The sequence below is a fragment of the Limanda limanda genome, chromosome 13 (genome assembly GCF_963576545.1).
Source record: "Limanda limanda chromosome 13, fLimLim1.1, whole genome shotgun sequence".
Taxonomy (NCBI): domain Eukaryota; kingdom Metazoa; phylum Chordata; class Actinopteri; order Pleuronectiformes; family Pleuronectidae; genus Limanda; species Limanda limanda.
The window spans coordinates 26,445,806-26,465,802 of NC_083648.1; the positions used below are offsets into that span (position 1 = coordinate 26,445,806).

Here is a 19,997-nt window from a genome sequence, read left to right on the forward strand (position 1 = left end):
CACTTCACTTTTAAAAGCATTTCCCTTTAGTCTATTTCTCTTCCCCGAATGCCCTCCATTTGTTTACCTTGTTATATTTATACACATTTAGTAAAGTGCCTGCTGACTCTCTGCTGTTGTAATCGATTTCAGGTCCAAGTTCATTTATTTATACAGCCTTTTATCACAAGCAGGGGCTTTAAAGAGGGAAATAAACAATGGAAGGAGACAAGAAGAGGAAATTAAAATCAGCCTACCCAGATCAAATGAATCACAAACAACACAGGACCAAAAAATGGAAATCTCTATTTGAGGGAACAAATATGAGGAAGCGTGAATAGTAAAGTGGGATCCCTGAGGCTGTGCACAGAGAAGGAGCTGGGAAGAACACTCAAAGTATATGTAAATATAAATCTCATGTTGAATTGATGAAGAGCGTTTTCTGGTTCTGGTGGCTGTAAGACAGCAGCATCCATTATTAATGTTAATAGGAGAAGAGAACTCTCTTGGTCTCTCTCTGTTGTCTCTGCGCAACTCTTCCTCTGTCTCTCTTTCTACCAACTTCTCCTCTCTTTACCATTTTACTTTGCTCACTTTAACCAGTAGAGGCAAATTGCTGCCTCATTCACCAGCTTGCGAAGAAATGTTCTTACTCTGTGCACAACATAAGTGCTTGGGCAAAAAACGCAACCTCCCTTGCTGCCAACATTGCTGTAACAACCTGCTTGGTAGATACACAACACTTGATGTATACTGCATAACATCAGGAGAATACGTCCTCTTCTCACTCAGATGGCGGCGCAGGTTCTGGTCCAGGCTCTTGTAATCTCACACCTACACTACTGCAACTCCCTCCTTGCCTGCTAGTGCCATCCATCATCAACTCTAGTGTTAATATTTCAAATTTCTTTTACTCTTTTTTTGAAGCAAAATATTCTTACATTATTCTTGCTGTTCTGGGTTTTTACCCACATGCTTGAATGCACTTATTTGAAGGTGCTTTGAATAAAAGCGTCTGCTAAATGTTATGTAATGTTATTGAAGGTTCCAATTTTGTTCTTACCACCTTATATGTTTATGAATCAGAATCATTCTAAATAGAAAGGTGCGTGTCCGCTCTCTCCATTTGGCATACTGCCACGCCTCTATTTAACCATAAAAGGACATCCTTTTGGTGTATCATGAAGAGAACGGTGTGCTGAACAGAGAAGTTGAAGTTATAACAGAGAAAAGGTAAAAACAGAAAAATTTCACAATAGTAGAAATTTAAAAAAAGTCCCAATGTAACTTTACACCATTATCACACCCTTATCACACCATGCCTTCAGCAAATACATGTGAATCTTAGTGTCTTACTGTAATGTTTTCTGCGTCTTTAATTACTCCTTTTTTACAACTGTTATTTAGCAACTGTCACGTAGTGCAGTGGTCCCAGACCCCCGGGCCGTGAGTCATTTGGTACCGGGCCGCACAGAAAGAATAAACAAGACCCATTTGTCAACAAACCAGGTGAATCCAGCATGTCTGTGCAAGAAGAAGATCAGCTGCTGGAGAATGACGGCGGCCTTAAAAATATGTTAGAGAAAACAACTCTGCCGGTGTTCTTGATTAAAGTCACGGCAGAATACCCTGAGATCGCCACAACAGCACTAAAAACTCTGTTGCCATTTCCGACATCATATTACATATATGATGTCGGAAATGTGAAAAGTTACATTGGTGGAATTTTTTTAAATTAACGAATTCATTTTTTATTTTAAATAACAAAAAAGAACTCTCCAAAGCGCACAGAAGCGTGTGCGTGACGGAGCTTTGGTATCCGTCCGTCTCCGTCTTGCTTGTAACTTACCACGCAATAATTAATTTGAGGCCGCGTATTAACAATTCGTTAATTTCATTAAATAAAAAAAATCGAGCGATGTCACCAGAGGCCGTACCAGAGGGCCTCCGTAGTGAGGCTCCGTAGCCACACCTTAACGGCCGGTCCGTGAAAATATTGTCTGACATCCAACCGGTCTGTAGCGCAAAAAAGGTTGGGGACCACTGACCTAGTGGATGGAATAGCATAGGATCACAACATGGACCTGTGGACATTTCTCCATTCTTAGATGCGCTGTGACGTGGATGCGGACTCCACTGAATAATTAGAACCTCCGCTGCATCAGGACAGACGCACATTAAAGGTCTGGTAGTCCTGTGTCAGACACTCTGTCAGAGTCTTTCCTCCTCAAACCCCCTCTGACCTGCGTTCACTTTGCACTTTAAAAATAAACACTATCACTGATCACACGTTATTAGGACACGTACAGGACTGACGTTTACTTTGTGTTAGTTTCGATTCGCTCTATAGTTAATGAGACAAATGTTTAAACCTGCTACAGAGTTAAAGTGACCAGAACGATCCGGATTCATGACTTGACATCATCGATTAATAACTTAATACATGCAGGGCTCCAGACTGTGACCAAATAGTCACATTTTGTGACCATTTTTGGAGACTGCCCGAGTTATCTTTACAACTACTTGCACCGCTGCCACTTGCAAATATGCCCCCCGTTTTTTGTTAAAATTATAATTGCTCTCAGATGAAATATCACTTTCGAGCGAAACATGTTGTGTGTGCTCTTCTTCAGACTGAGAGCAAAGTGGAGTCTATACACAATCACACTGGCCCCAGGGCCCCGCCCCCACTCAATCATATGCAATGATCAGAGCAGAAGCAGCTATTGGTTTGTACCGAGCTGTAGTTTTGGGGTCCTCCATCAGGACCTGATCTACTTTACTTCGAGTAAACTAAGTGTTTGTTCGATATGTTCCATCCAGTACAACTCCCCAGACTAAAGTGACCGGAGCGACACTGATTCATGATCCGACACCATCGATTAATAACTAAATATATGATAATAAGTTGTCATCTCAATCATAACCATCCCAAGCAAAATTTGTATTGCAGACTGACATATCCCTAACTGAATCGATATAGAGCAAAGAGCAAGAAGTTTTCTGCTGTTTTCTATTTTGTCCGGTATTGTTCTTGCAGCATTTTTTTATGCGGACAAAGGGGTAAAAAAAAATCTCAAATTCACAACCTGCATGTTTCCCCCACACCCCCCACATTACCTTTTAATGATTGGATCAATAAAACAAGGGGTGGATGACAGGGAGGCGAATAGCCGCACTCCCAGACCATATCCAAAGTGATACATTTAAACATGCCTCCAAATGCACGATTGAGCGGTTACAAACTTGGCAAACATCTTGCAGAAACAGCAAACAACAAGAAGACATTATATAAGATGTAAATCTGCTTGCTTCTCTCTGTCTACAAGTTATGTCCATCGTTGGAGCCAAACAGTGCCTCAAGCTGCCTTTTATATAGCCACAGCAGTTGGAGTCATCAAAGACCATCAGTTTTATGGAGACAAAGAGTGTTTTTATGGCTGTTGGCTCAAGTATATCACTAAATACAACGTATGAAGCATGATGCTGTTCAATAATGATCCTGTCAGAAGCTATTCTTATAAAACAATTTAAGAAGAGCATTTCATGGAGAGTAAATTTGAACATGATTATATGTTGATTCATTAGGCTTTTATTGATAATTCCGATCCAGAAATGTCTATTCAGACATTTTTTGAGCAGTTAGCCACTGCAAAGATAGTTGGTCATATGCTGTCAATAGGTTTCCTTGTTGTAAATTTAATTGAATGAATTTAAACCTTAAAAAGGGCTGTAATAACTCGTTGCTGGTGGTTCTTGGGAGCTGAGAAGAAGGGGGACTCATTCCTCATGTTGCGACTGGGTTTGCTCCTGGGCTGGGTTATAACACAACTCAATTCAAAAATGGGGGCGAGTCTGTCGGACCAATCGCAGCTCTTGCAGTCTTGAATCTGCGTAGGGTACGGCATAGCTTCGACGCAAAACCATGAATTTTCCAGTCCGTCACTCAATGTCCAACAACAGACATGGAAGACACCAGGGTGAAGGCAGCATGTAACTTTGCATTGTTTAGCATTAGATTATATGTGACCCACCAGCAGATATAAAACAATGATATGATCCTGCTATTCTTATCTTTCTCCCTGTCCTCATTCTGGTCGGAGTCCATCTGCAGATGTTGAATTAAACTTACAGAAAGACCAGAGTTGATTGTGATCTTTAGCAACAAATACCCCAATTTATATATGAGCGTACTGCGTCCTGCTACTCCTGCTATGTTCAGCTTACAGTGTTCATTAGGGTTGGGCGATGTCTACTTGATTGGCATATGACAACTATAAGAGGAAGCCATTGTAATGGATGATTATCAGTGCAGTTTAGCAAACTCTCAGCTGCAGCCAGTCATCTTCATCTAGCGTTGACACTAGACGAAAAGCAGAATTACTGTCACAGGAAATCTCTTGGGACACACCTAATCCCCTGCAATTATCTACGGTTTCCATAACGTGACTTCCGCGTTCGCCAGCGACAATAACCTAAGGGAAGCGGCATAAACGGACCGTGTGGGGGGATCTGGAGAACAAAGGGGAGAGCCGCGGAGGGTTCGCGAAGCGACGGTGTGATCTAATTAGCATATGAATCGGAATGAAGTTGCTGGTGACGACTTCTCTCGACTCACCATTGGAGGCAAACCACAGACCCTTGAAACCAAAAGTCACCTGTGATTGGCTGGTAGAAGTGTCGCTATTGGTCACCCTGGGTCATTGCAGTACACACGTGGGTAAGCCCCTCCCACACAATATTAATAATAAAAAAGAATATATAGTTGTTACTAATAATATATATATATTAATATATATTATTATTTATTAGTAAGCCTTTACCAAAAGCACTGAAGTTAATTAAGACTATACATTAATTCATGTGATGCTTGATGTTATATTAATGGATCAGATAAAGTGAACCTGGAGAATGTATTTTAAACAGCACAGTCAGAGCTTTGAAGAGATGGACTGTCTTAAAAAAATACAAGAAAAAAGTCACGTTGATGAAAACACTTAACGAGAACAAACTGTTATATTTAAGCAGTTCATACATATTTACACATGCACTAGTTCTGCTCAAGCACTCAATGCTATATTCTTATTTTAGCAACTTTCTCGCTATACCAAAGTTGCTGAAATGCTTTTCAGATCTACGAGTTAGCTTAGAAGTTAGTGTTAGCCGTGTTCGTTTATCCTTTAAGAGAAGATGAGCCGAACTCGGTTTGTTCAATCAAGAATTTATTTAGGAAGCAATGAACAGGTTATGGATCAGCAAAGCAATGGGCAGTCTCGAGTCGTATCAGAGCGCCACAAACATCCGGCGCCTGTCCATTTTATAACAGTAGATCTTCGTTCCTCCCTCCTCGGAAGTGCGCAGCCGCAGGCCATCCTCCTGGCATTTGAATACGAAAGTAACAAGGAGCCACTCAAAATGACGCTCCTACTTTGATAGTTGCTAGGCAACCTGTTCACTTCATGAAAGGCCTTGACCCAGCAGATGCCATGAGGGCCAAAGAATATTATCAATTGGAGAAAAGATTATTGTGTTTCTGCTTCATCAAAACATTCCTGACTCTGTAAACATTCGGATCCTCGAAACCAAACAATGTCAACAAAGTCACTCTGTCCGGCCTCCAGAACTTAGACAGCTGCTCGAAATCTATATGATGTTGAATAAATCTAAGGGAATTAGGCTTTAATTCAAAAGTTAGAAATGAGAACAGGTTAAAAGATTCATTATTAACACTAAGCAGCAACAGTTATTAAAATCATTTGTATGACGGTATAATATCCAGCCAAAACTACTCCTATCTTTTTTGTTAAGAGTACAGATATAATTTGAAATGCTTCTATCTTTATTTGTTTAGAATTCTGTCAGACATAACCTATTATTAAACTATTGAAATCCTCACATTAGCAATGGCAGCTCTGTAGCTTATAGCTCTTACCTTAACTAAGGGACTGTGCGCCCGTCTTCTCCGCCTCGACTCGTCCACACCGGGCCTGCGGCTCTCCTTTCCCACCACACTAACAAGAGCCGGTTCATGTCTGCGGAATACAGACGCTGCATTCACGAGGCTGTAATTGGACGAGCCCATCAGGTGATGACGCGAGCGAGTGACGTGAGGTTTCCAGAGTAAAACTTCACAACTGTCCTTTTCATCTTAAAGCAGAGGTTAAAACAGCTTTTAAATTGCACCTTTATATTGGATGAGTATGTGACTGACATAAATGTACATACATGACTCTCGCTGTTCTGTGTTCGTACCCTCATAGTTGAATGCACTTATTGTAAGTCGCTTTGGATAAAAGTGTTGAGTGTTTTAATGGAATACTGAGAAAGTTTAATAACAACAATAAGACAATTGAAGTTCAAATTATGAAGGAATTTCAGCTCTATATTGTATCTTCTTTATATTTAAAATAATAATCAAATTGAGCAGAGATGTATGTTGTAGGCAACTAGGCGGCTGCTGTGTTTTGTCACTGTGCAGTCCATGGGGGATTAAATATTACACTGAAAAAATAAATCAGTAAATCAATGAATGTTTCGTAGCAATTTTGAAAGTAGTGGCGAAAACAAAGCATTTATAATTCATGGAAAACAGCTTAGTTGCCATTGACATGTGAATATGGTGCTATATTTGCCAGTATTTTGGGAGGACAGATATTTTTATGGAAAGCCGGTAGAAGTTTGGAGCTTACAGGGCACAGACACATCATACCCAGCATTATTTCTTCCTGTTGAGCGGATTGCTGGTAGATGTGTGGTTATAACATCCTCTGTGCATTTAACCAGCACAATTGAAAAAGTGACTGTAATCATGCCACTCTGTACATTGGTTGAGATTTAGGATTGTGTTTTGGATAACAATAAAATTTTGAAATAAAGTGCATTGTTTCATTTCTTTTGACTGCATTGACCTTTGTTTGTGGTATACAATGTAATTCATTATAGCACACTTACTTACTTAAGAACAATTTACAATTTCAGGTTTTATATTTATTTTAAGCCTGGTGTACCAGGTAGTGTAGTTGGTGCCTCTTAGAAAAAGGTGTAATCTGCTCTGAGGGAAACTATCCTGATTTGCATTTGTGAAGCTCAGGGCATTGTCATTTGCATGTGAAAGCCTCCCCTACGCTTAGGAGCAGGGGGGTCACCTCCCAACGTTCTCAGGCTTGAAAAATGCCAGAAACTGGTAAACCCGCTTCAATTCCTGACAGTTTCCTGTGCAAAGCCGTTAACCGCAAAGTTCGCCAACAATTTCCTGTAACACTTACTGACACAAACTCTTCTTTTCATGCAGTGTGAGCTTCACTGTTTGGTTAAAATAAGCACTTTGTCAAAACAACTGTAACAAATTAACTTGATGCCATTTCCCATAAAGCAACACATCAGACTATGTAGTGGCTCCAGCAGAAAGCGGACAGTGTGAATCACTGATGTTTCCATCACTTGACACAAATGAAGAGAAGGTGTATTATCTGTGCAGTACTGGAACTAAAGGTTTGTGATAGGCGTGCCTCAGAGAGATAAAACCCTCAGTACTTCAGCTCAGTTCCTTTGCCCTTTAATTAGATTTGCATTCTAAAGATGTTTTCTCTCCTTTCTTTCTCTGGTCCATTTGTCTGAGGACAGGGCCATTATTCTCTATTAGAAAGCTTTTCGTCTATGGAACACAGCTCACACAAATCGAGATAGTGCCTCGCCTGTCACCTCTGTTCATTTGACAAAAAAGCCAATTGTATAAAGGCTTTGAATAACATGTTTTATTATCTAGCCTTTTCTCTCTTCTCTTTTTGAAGAAAATCATTGTTAATCAGAGGATTGTTAGTCATCCAAAAGCTTCTACCATGGGCTGATTTAGCAAGAGATGCAGAAAGGCATCGTTTCACCTCTAAAAAATTATTTTACAAAAGCTATTAACATCAGCACAAATACGTTGTTCTATTGGGGCCTCAACATTCTTCAAAAGTCCAGAGACATCCAAGTTAATGTCAAACTATCCAGGATGTACACACCCCTTGCCCACTTCCAGCTAAAAGGTTCTATACCCTCATGGATTGGTGATATGCAGAAGTCCTCTTGATAATGTTGCAATACTTAAGGTTTATGTAACGTTTATGAGTTTTAATAGAGTTTGGTGTAAGCAGATTGCTCCAGAAGACAACAATCCTTTTTTATTTCTCTCTAAATGTGCAGTGACATCTTTATCTTCTGCAACACTAACACAGATTACGAGTCGTAGTTACATGGATACGTATACCTTTATATGAATGATTGTACCAGTAGAGATACATGTGCATCCAAGCCTTGAAGTGCTCCAACTTTCAGGTACTCATCAATGTCCATGAAAAAATCTACAAGATGTTCTACTTCCACAGCTGTTACTGTGTTATAAAATGTGATGGAAATTTGACCTGGTGAGACTTATAAAGAGATTAGAGAATAATAGTAATTTTAAGTATACATTCTGCAGAGGGAATGCCAAAGAAACAGTGTGTGTGTGTGTGTGTGTGTGTGTGAGAACCATGTGTGTGAATCATGCGTGTGAACCATGCCTGTGAACCATGCGTGTGAACTGAGTGAATAGTAAAATCCCAGGAGTAGAGACACATGCTGAAGGCCTCCGGGCCAAGACCCAGACACAGGTTGAAGGCCTCATCGAGGTCTTGGTGGGGGGAGACCAGCACAGTCTCAGATTTGTGGCCCTGATCTCATCTTGGCAGTTACACAAACAGAATTGTATGCAGATATAATATATAATGTGGTATAATGGTAAAACATTTTCATTACATAAAACAAACACTCTAGTAACTTCAAATGATGAAACTGGTGTGACAATTGTTTGGTGGATGGGTGCATTGTGAGAACAGGGGTGTCTCTCAATTATAATTAATGAGAGAAATGTTTGCTTTATAGCTTCAACAGCAAAAAGCTCAAATTAAAACAATCCACTAGAATTTCACCCTCATAATCACAACATTTAATGCTAGCAGTTAGAGATGAGCCGGATACTCGGCTGAAACGAGTATCCGGTACGGATAAAGCACTTTTGCCGATTACGAGTATGATACGAGTAATCGGAGTCATTATCTGTGCTCGGACTGAATGAAAATCCTCACACAGCGTCACAGCGCTCCTCCCGTCACACACGGCTCTGCTCACTCACTCACAGAACAGCTCTTTGTCTCTCAGTCACTCAGGTTCACTGCGCATCGGGACTGTTCCATAGGCTCAGTCAAGGAAGCAGAAATGATTCGTTCATTTCCCGACTGGGTCTTCGGGTACGAGTCTTTGGAAAAATGTTCACGAGACCTGCAATGGCTCAGTAGAGGAGCGCTGGAGATGCGAGGGACGTTCACTGTCTCCCGGAGAAATGAACACTCTGTGTTTTTAGTATAGAAAGACATGAATTAAATTTGTTCACAAGTCATAATGACTGGTTTTGTTATTTTCACTTTACATTTACACTTACTTTACAGTAAAGTAAACCTCTATTAAATACAGTACAAAATGACGGTTTGTATGGTTTGAAATTGTCATCTATTATCACACTGGCATTTAATTATCACGGCAAACAATTGCACTGCACTAAACTTTAAGTGTTAATGTAAAGTGAAAATAACAAAACCAGTCTTTATGACTTGTGAACGAATATAATTCACGTCTTTCTATACTAAAAACACAGAGTGTTCATTTCTCCGGGAGACAGTGAACGTCCCTCGCGTCTCACTCACACACACACACACACACACACACACACACACACACACACCTTGTGTGGAAATAAATTTAAAAAAAATCATAAAAAAATTTCAAAGTTAATAAAGAAAGTTATGTTGAACCAGCCCACTTCCGGGTTAAATCACACCCACTTCCGGGTTAGGCCCCGCCCACTCCGAGTACGGATACGGATAATTCATATGGTTAACAGATACAGATACAGATAATGCTGTACTCGCTCATCCCTACTAGCAGTGTAACATGTTCGAGGACAGAATAAAAGCTTAAATGCTCGTTCCTGACCCGACCCCATCTTTCATAGTTGCCAGATAACTTTTACACTGCTGCTACCAACATGGTTGACTTCTCCTTTTTTATTTTGTTACAGCATAGAAGTAAACAATGACCATTTTCCATGGAAAGATAACTGACAATGACTTGAGTCAGACTAAAGATTAGGGATTTCTGACAAGGGCAACAGCTTTTTCCACACATTTGAACTTCATTCATACAGCATCTTTAATACCAACACTTGGCCCACACCATGCTTCACTTCACACCATCAACCCAAACACCAAAAAAGAGTATGCAACATCAAAATTTGCATCAGTAAAACAATAACATTAGGTACTTAATAACACAATGTGTCATTGCAGCTTGAATGAAATTTGAATGATTTATTTGGAGCAATTAATTAGGGGTGGCACTGACTCAGGAGGTAGAGAGGGTCATCCACAAACCAGAAGGTCTGTGGTTCTGTCTCCAGCTCCTCCAGTCTGCATTCTGAAATATCCCTGAGGAACTGATCCCTGATGGCTATGTCTGCAGCGTATGAATGGTGCCTGATAGAAAAAGCATGGTGTATAAATGTACTGTATGTTAATGTGATGTATACTGTAAAGCACTGAGCACTGTCGATAAGACAAAAAAAGCGCTATATGAAAACAATTAATTCGGTTGAAAGGACTTAATTGCCACCTGTGTGTGTCAAACCATTAATACAATTTTATTTATATACCCAATACTCAGAAATTGCAATATCCTATAATTAGCATAATAAGTGTGTCTTTTTTATTCTGTTGTCTCAACAGCATCCTCCCCGTGAAGCAAGGCATTATGCTGGGCCAGTACCTGGGAGCCTTCAACCTCATGGAAAATTTCAGGGGACGCAGCAAAAAACTTGAGTGAGGTAGCAGAATAAGAAGTGAAGAATGATATGGAAGTATTAAAGCTATCCATTTCAACACCCCTTTTAATCCAAATCTTCCTAGTGTGTTGTTGAAATTATACAGCCCAGGACAGAACAGTAGAGGGCAACAAATAAATACAAATATTGATGTTCTATTGGTTTCTCTATATCTGAGATTGTATAATCCATATTTTAAGCCTAATAATCATATTTGGGCTACTTTTAAACTACATTATCGTGAGTGATTTTTAAATATGATTTTATAGAAAATAAAATGTGCTTTCAAAGATTACCATGAATCTTCCTGATCGATTATGGAAGTTGAATGTGTATGCAAGTGTTCTTGACTGCTACTACCTGTTAAAGTACCAATATGGCTGGATCACTATACCTCCAATACAACAGCCAATATCTCAATGTCATATTAACAATTTTAGGGGTCCACAATAATCACGTATGTGGGGTTTTAATTTTGCTCAGGGTCATTTCACATCTCACAAGTAAAGTGCCTTGACCAAGCACTCATCCTCAGGTACAATGAAGTGAACTGAGATTCTTAGGTCAGTGATAGCTTTTAACTATTCAAAGGTTAACTAGAACTGCACTAGCTAGTAGCATACTAGCCTGTTAGAGATAGCAAGTAGGTGACTGGGGACCCCTCTGCTTTTGTTATTGTTTCCATATATTCATGCATTGGTGACATTTTCCACCCAAGCAGATCACATACATTGACTTTGCTTAGTGTGAATACCCCTTGATCTTAGCCAAGCTCATGTCATCTGCAAACTGAATTTCCAGAACATTTTGAGGCACAAAGACAAAGTTGTCCCAAACTGTGACAAATGTCAGATAAATTAGCGCTAAATTAGAGGCGGTTAAATGGAAGCAATATGCATTTGTAGTCTCCTAGTGAGCAAAGCAAACTTCAGCTATATCCATTAACTTTTCATTTCCTACTGTGTTATTCCTGTCATCAAGCTAATGTTAATTTAAAAAGCTGCAGAAGGGTCTACTTTATGGTTCACTTGCAACATGCACAGCTGTGCTTTAACATTACAATTATGCCTGCTATTAGTCTTGTGTCTTGATGTAGGTAAAACTGTGTCAGAAGAATCACAGGGAGCTTGAATATCTCAGTGTTCTTCCACTAATATGTTCAGACATCAAGTACCCCTTTCCCTGCGGGTGAAAACATTTTCAACATTCAGAAACAACTGAAGTCACAGTTTTTTGTTACTGTTCTTTTTGAAGTAATAGCCAAATATGTTGCACTAATTTCCAGAGAGATTTTAACAGTCCTATGTTAACTGATGAAGTACATTTACATGCACTAACATTGTTTGTAAAATATTATATTATAAGACTATAATAGACATATCTGAATGCATATCTATCAGGGATCATCTAAACTTAACGATTTATATCATTTGAGTGTATGTAATTTGCATTTGACATCTCATCTTGAACATGTATTCTGTAAAAGCTTAATTGTTGATATGTCCATATGGAATAGGGTCCAGCGTATACCAGTTGATTTATCATGTAAACCAATAAAGAAATCAGTTAAAGGAATGTAGGGAGTGTTGTTAAGTATGAATCAAACAGTACATTTTCAGGGTCAGTCTCACAATGTTTGAAAGTGAGCTACCTGCAACACTTATTCAGAAAATCCTGATGATTAAATTTCATTTCAAATGTAAAATCCCAGTGTTTTGAGTCTCTTGTTTAACATTTTGACTGAAGTGAGTTTGCTTGTATTTATATCACATCAATTAATGTTTAAGACATTTTATGGTAGTAGTTAAATTAATGATAAATTATCGTAACATTATGAATGTTTATTGGTGTTATGTTTTACTTTGTTCTCGATACGAAAAGAAGTTTGGAGTAATTGAAGCTTGTCGTTTGATTGTCACTGTCCCATATTAGAGAAAAACACAGCACAAAAATAAACCAAAGGCTTAAAATGAATTAATGGACTTTGATCAACCTCTTTATACCAATCCAATCCAATTTCATTTGGCTTTAACAAGGTGTGACATCCTATGGTCTTAACCCTCAACAAGAGTAAAGAAAAACTACTGAAAAAAAACTTTTAACAGGGTAAAAAGAACATAGAAACCTCAGAAAGAGCCACATGTGAGGGATCCCCCTCCCTGGACAGACATAAGCTATTCATTTTGAAGCATAACTGAAGGTCAATGAATTGATGGAGTATTGTCAGTTTTGATCGAGTATCTGAGGAGAAATAATATATATCAAGCAGTCCTGCTGCAATCACGGTCAGCGGCCAGCAACATCATGATCCACCATCAAGATCGGATTCCACCATGGTCCACAGTCATTGTCCAATTCTCTACTCTCTTCCTGTAACTCATTGTATTCATATTTCAGCCTCCAGCTTCACTGCTAAATTACTTCTCCAATGGGAGCAAGAGCAGAGCCTCAGATCCTTTGACAAGGCTTCACTGGCTCTTCCTTAGTCCAAACTCCAGACTAAAGGTGAGCAGGTCTCTAGAGTCAGGGGTCCTCAGTCTTTTATTAATCCGAGTTCACCATTTGATTACCAACGTATCTTTGCCATTTTATCCTGTATGAAACTGGATTAAAACATCAAATAACCGCGGCTTCATCCAAAGCAATTTGTATCTGTGTTTTGAAAGGTATAAGAAATGTATAATAATAATATTGTTATTATTATTATTCACATTAGTAGTATTAAGTCTGAAAAACATCCAAATGCTTTACATCTAAACAACTACCATGGCCATCACCAAGAATACATCACACCAGTTGGCAACCCCAAGTGTGGCTATTGTTTGGGATGAAGACATAAAATGTTCCACAGCATTTCACTGGCCGCTGTGCAGCTGCATTGACAATGTGCTTTGGGCAACCAGTCAACGAGCTGATCTTCTAAGGGTTTGTGCAAACCTGATTTTACCTGCAAAAAAGCCTGCCAGCTGATCTACTAACAGTATGTAGCTACTGAGGATTACGTGCAGAATAACGTGCGCTTTCCATTTTCCTTAATGAATATGCAATATCTGGCGTTTCAACCCGAGTCTGCAAAATATTGGAAGGAGTAGATGCAAATACTTTAATTTAGCACACGCATTGTGATTTACAAAGCCTGGAAATAATTGCGGTGGTTCGGACAGCGTATATATATTTAATATTGGCACAGCGATGCACACAGGTGGCTGCAGTTATTGTTGTGAGGAGGCTAAAATAATCCCTCTCTTGCCAGGGCACTGATGGCCATCATCACACTAGATACAGCGTTGACCAGCTGCCTGGTGTGCGCTCCATGTGCTCTACTATCGCCCGATTGTCGCACCTGAGCGCTCGTGCCATAGAAGACACAAATCTCACCTCCTGCTCAATATTGGTCAGAGGCATTTCTTCTATCGACCCCCATCTGTGTTTTTTTTGGCAAAGTTTTATTATGAGTTATTTTTCTTTTGTTCTTATGTACTGCCATCTTCTCTTAATTTCATCGGTTGGTCTTTTTAGTTTTATCCACAGGATTTACTTTCTCGCAGAAACTCTCCTATATCAGGTTTCTTTGAGTTATATTAATATTTCGTTGCTGTAGCTCAATATGTTTGTTTGGCTCTTCCACTAACACCTCCATTCCAATGTCAATACTGTACATTTCGCTTTGCACTTGCGGTCACTCTGCTCTCCGTAATGCTCCATGGCGGGAAACCAGTAATGCACGCACACACTCATTGAAATACTACTGCCTCTCCCATGTTTGCACCTCTTATCATTCTTGGTCATCATCAATGTGGACCTAGCATTAAAGTGACATAGGGTTCTAAAGTGAATCCAGTTTATACTTTACAAATCGAACATTTTTCTATAAAGAAAAATTGATTGTTTTTCTCTATTTCATATTTCAGGCCTTTTGTCTTGTTAAAATTTGTTATTGTGTTATTATGTTATTGTTTATATGTAAGTAAGCTTTGTTTTTTCACTAGGCTATACATGTGCCAATAAAAGGTTGTCTAATGTTAAGTGTTGTATGGATTGTATTCGAGGTAAGGCAACATTATTTGCATAACTCATTTCATACAGATGGTAAATACAAATTATAGTAAATTCACTGTCAAAGCAGAGGGATATGGCATCACATTGTGTAATGTTTACAATGCAGATTATTAACATAAGGTCTGGCATTACCAGAAATTTTGTGATGCTGAACCACACATGCGCACACTAGACGAAAAGCAGTATTATTGTCACAGTGAACCTCTACGGACAGGCCTAATCCCCTGCTGTAACCAACTGTTTCCATGATGTTACCTCGGCGTTCGCCAGTGAAGACAAGGTGGGTCTATCGGCGTTTGCGGACCTTAAGGGGGATTTGGAGAACAAAGGAGAGAGCCGCGGGGGGCTCGCTGAGCCTCGCGGACCGATCGCGACGTGTGATCTAATTAGCATATGAATCGGAGTCCAGCCGCTGGCTAGAACCTCTCTCTACTCACCATTGGAGGAAACCACAGACCCTTGAAACTAATGTCAATCGTGATTGGTTGGTATAAGTGTTGCTATTGGTCACCTTATGGGTCATTGCAGTGCACACGTGGGGTCACAGCATTCCGCACGTGGGGTAAGCCCCTCCCACACAATATTTATAATAAAAATGTATATATTAATATTTATTATTATTTATAAGTAAGCCTTTACCAAAAGCACTGCAGTTAATTAAAACTAAACATTCATGTGATGCTTGATGTTATAGGTGAACATATTGTACAGGGAACAAATGTGAACAAGGTATATGTGGAGTGAAAGCTTTATTTACATACAGCAAAAATATTGTACAAAAACTCAGATGAGGCTTGAAATGTTTCTCTGCAGCCTCTGGGTCATGACTTCTTTGTGGGACTCTTCTCCAGTGTGTAGACGTCTGTGGTGTGTAGCTGTGAGATCAGTGTAGCTTCCAGTCTTATATGAAGTGTGGGACACAGGTCGGTGCACTCCTGGCTGTGGAAGGATGGATCCATGTCATCTGTCCCGCTTCAATCAGCTGTAAACACATTCAGTACAATTAGCACAGTTCAATTACAACATACACTTTTACATGTAACTGGAAAATTATTTAATGAATATAACCTTACCCTCTTTCTTCTCCGACAACTCCTCAATGCTGATGTAAGGTCTGGTCGGATCATACTGGCTCATAGTGTGTCTTTGTACGTCATGGACAGGCAGCTGGAAAACAACACATGTAACATGACTTTATTATTAATAAACGGAAATAGCCGCGCTGCATCACCGTTGGAAGATCCACAGCAAAAAAACACCAAAACAATTCATAAACAGTTACTTACATTCAATGGTTTAATTTTCTGCACTTTAAATCCGGACTTTCAGCGACTCAGCCTAACGCCTCTTTGTTTGTGTGTGTGTGTGTGGGGGGGGCTGAGGCTGTGAAAACATACAGAAAAAAGTCACGTTGATGAAAAAACTTAACGAGAACAAACTGTTACATCTAAGTAATTCATACATATTTACACATGCACTAGATCTGCTCCAGCACTTGATGCTGTATTCGTATTTTAGCAACTTTCTCGCTATCCCAAAGAGTGGCGGACATGCTTTCAGATGTAGGGTTAGCTTAGTGGTTAGCATGGCGTCTCTAGCTCACCGTAACTCAGGGACTGTGCGCCCGTCTTCTCCGCCTCGACTCGTCCACACCGGGCCCGCGGCTCTGCCTCCACACGCACTCATCTTCTCCTCCAGGGAACAGCGTCGTGTCGATTTCAGCAAGTTATTTACCCCGAAGACAGAGTCACTCGTACGGGACAAGCTAAACACGACCCGCTTCCTGTCTGCGGGACACTCGACGCTGCTGCACGGCGTTTACGAGGCTCTGATTGGACGAGTCCATCAGCTGATGACGCGAGCGGGTGACGTGAGCAGCGGTTACTTCATGGGATAAATATTTGACTGAGGCCAGGTTTATTTTTTGTGGTGTTTAGTACATTTACACACATGATTCACGCTGTTCTGTGTTCGTAACCTTATAGTTGAATGCACTTATCGTAAGTCGCTTTGGATAAAAGTGTTGACTGTTTTAATGGAATACTGAGAAAGTTTAATAACAACAATTAGACAATTGAAGTTCAAATTATGAAGGAATTTAAGCTCTATATTGTGTCTCCTTTATATTTAAAATAATAATCAAACTGAGTGGAGATGTATGTTGTATCCAAACAGCCGGCTGCTGTGTTTTGTCACTGTGCAGTCCATGGGGGATTAAATATTACACTGAAAAAATAAATCATTAAATCAATGAATGTTTCATAGCAATTTTGAAAGTAGTGGTGAAAAGGTACCATTTATAATTCATGGAACAGCTTAGTTTGCCATTGACATGTGAATTTGATGCCAGTATTTTGGGAGGACAGATATTTTTATGGAAAGCCAGTAGAAGTTTGGAGCTTACAGGACACAGATGATCATACCCAGCATCATTTATTTGCTGGTAGAGGTGTGGTTTACACTTCCTCTGTGCATTTAACCAGCACAATTGAAAAAGTGACTGTAATCATGCCACTCTGTACAGTTGTTGAGATTTAGGATTGGATGACAATAAAAATTTGAAATAAAGTGCATTGTTTCATTTCTTTTGACTGCATTGACCTTTGTTCGTGGTATACAATATAATTCATTATAGCACACTTACTTACTTAAGAACAATTTAAAATTTCAGGTTTTATATTTATTTTAAGCCTGGTTTACTCAGCCAGATAGTTTGTTGGTGCCTCTTACACATTGGTGTTATCTGCTCTCAGGGAAACTGATTTGCATTTGTGAAGCTCAGAGCATTGTCATTTGCATGTGAAAGCGTCCTCTAGGAGTTGGAGCAGGGGGGGTCAAATCTCAACAGCTCACAGGCTTGACAACTGCAGGAACCCTGAGCGTTTCCTTTGCTGCCTGCAGATACGTGTGAAAGTCGTTAACCGAAGGATGTGCCAACACTTCTCTGCGACACAGATTGACACAAACGCTTCTTTTCATGCAGTGCAAGAAGAAATTATATTGGTGGGAAATCTAATGCTATATCATCATTGTCCAATTAGTTATTTTGCAGATAAACCTAGTAACCCCTGTCCCCTTAAAATATAAAGCCATGCTATGATCCCTGCTGACTGAGGACAGATGAACAGACTCAGAGCTTCACCCAGAGTTGGTCTCTTAGTGAGCTGCTACTGCCACCCTGTGGATATGTTTTCTTTTACTAGCCTGACGGGTGAATCATGTGTTTTGGTTGTATTAGCTCATTTGGGATGTTGTGGTTTGCACCATACATTTAGCTATAACAGTGTCACTGCTGGTTTATGTACAATCAAATTAAATTTAGATGTATATCTACACAGTCTAGAGAGCAGATTTTCGTGGAAAATGTTGTAATAATTATTATAAATAATATAATAATACCCACCCACTCCATGACTCAACTTGCTCATCACCTCTACCATGATCATTCAGCTACAGTAAACCAAGCAGCCTCTGACCTAATTTCAACAGCGCCACATAACCGAGTGTGTTTACTCTCTTCCACCTATAGGGGGCAATGCTGCACAGCTGGTGGGGCTCCCTGAGTGAGCTGACTACAAAGAGTCAGAAGATTCAGTACTTTGTTCAGGCTTCAGGTTGACGTCACTGAGGTGTAAAACAGCTCCTCCGGATCTACGTGCTGGTATGATCCATCCCACATACACAGAGTACTGCTGAAACAATCTATTTGTGTAGTTAATAATGATTAATGTTGGGTTTTCAAATGTTAACTAATGACTGTGCAGATGTTGTTTCTGCAATAATTGATGTCACTGAAAACAGAGCATGTAAAATACCATGAGCTGTAATGAACAATCTTTATTTGGGGTTTAATAAATCCCAGTGCGAGTTCTAAGCAGCAGGTGAAGTCTGACCAAACATTGCCTCATACAGTTTGTACTTCACTGTTTGACTTGAGGTGTCCAACTAGAGCATGAGGATGTCTGAAGGAAAGAGAGAGAGGAAACTAGCGGAGAGGAAATAGGAGGAGACATTTGACGTACTACGGTAAGCATATTGTGTATTTCCTGTTTTCCTGCCACTGGTGGTGGTCACCTTCTCTGAACTAGCTCCTCTGCTAACACCGATATTTCTCTATATTATTACGGCTAAATCACAGATTAAGACTAATATAAACATATTAAACACCCACACATATCACTCCCTACTCTCTGGTACTCTAGTGACAATTGTACGCCAGCAGCCAGAACAGGTGACAATTAATCAAAACTAAAGCTGCAGGCTAAAGCGCAACATAAATATAGCAAGATCAAAATTCACGTCGTCAGCAACAAATGTCGGAAGTCATTGGAGTCTGTTTGTGCGTTTGCAAAAACGATGTCGGACTCTATAGTTTTCTCTGGACCTCTTCCTAATACGACTGGTGATGACATGTTTAGCCGCATGTTGTTATTCAAAAACTTGCTGTCGAGGTGGTGTCCTACAAACCGTGTGGGCTTTTCAGACAATTGGCAAAACTTTTGGAGGAAACCTGGTCTTGTTAGAAGAGAAGGCGTTCATCCCACTTGGGATGGAGCATTTTTCTTATCTAGGAACGTACTGTAACTCAGTCTATATACCAATAAAATGACAACCCAGAGTTGGGACCAGGACACAGAGCTGCAGTACTCCCTTTGGATTAGTCATACAACCACAACCCCATAGAGACTGTGTCTCTCCACCATCCCACTAAATTATTTAAATCAAATAACAGAGGGAGAATTCCACACAAAAACTGATAAAAATTAACACAACCTCTGCAAGAACACAACAAACAAAGTCAATCAAATGTGGAATCTTAAAGGAATAGTTTGCCCAATATGGATAATTCATTCATTATCTACTCACTCCTATGCTGATGGAGGGGTGGGTGAAGCACTCATTTTTTTTTAACATCACAATTTTTTGTTCAGTGCTCTGTGATTAAAATAAACTGTTTTCTGCGCCTTTACTAATGTTTACAAACATGTTGTAAATTACCTTGTTTCGAGTTGAATATGAATGTCGGGGCTTGTGGACACTTGGATGACACCACATGAGCAGT

The 19,997-nt window shown here is 39.8% G+C and overlaps 1 protein-coding gene and 1 long non-coding RNA gene across 3 annotated transcripts in view; one reads left to right on the forward strand and one right to left on the reverse strand.

Annotated features, from left to right (window-relative positions):
- The window catches only part of sdr16c5a (short chain dehydrogenase/reductase family 16C, member 5a), a 57,310-nt gene extending 44,729 nt beyond the window's left edge, over nucleotides 1-12,581 (forward strand). For both annotated transcript variants that reach the window (XM_061083804.1, XM_061083805.1), the window contains exon 7: nucleotides 10,782-12,581. In XM_061083804.1, the coding sequence (XP_060939787.1) occupies nucleotides 10,782-10,878 (97 nt within the window). In that variant the 3' untranslated portion in view covers nucleotides 10,879-12,581. The remainder of the gene's footprint in view (nucleotides 1-10,781) is intronic.
- Nucleotides 12,582-15,676: 3,095 nt separating this feature from the next.
- LOC133018310 (uncharacterized) lies at nucleotides 15,677-16,833 on the reverse strand. Its single transcript, XR_009682802.1, has 4 exons — nucleotides 16,539-16,833; nucleotides 16,222-16,318; nucleotides 16,009-16,102; nucleotides 15,677-15,917 (listed from the first exon to the last, which is right to left on the reverse strand). It is a non-coding gene; the product is annotated as an uncharacterized LOC133018310 (long non-coding RNA).
- Between the last annotated feature and the right edge of the window lie 3,164 nt (nucleotides 16,834-19,997).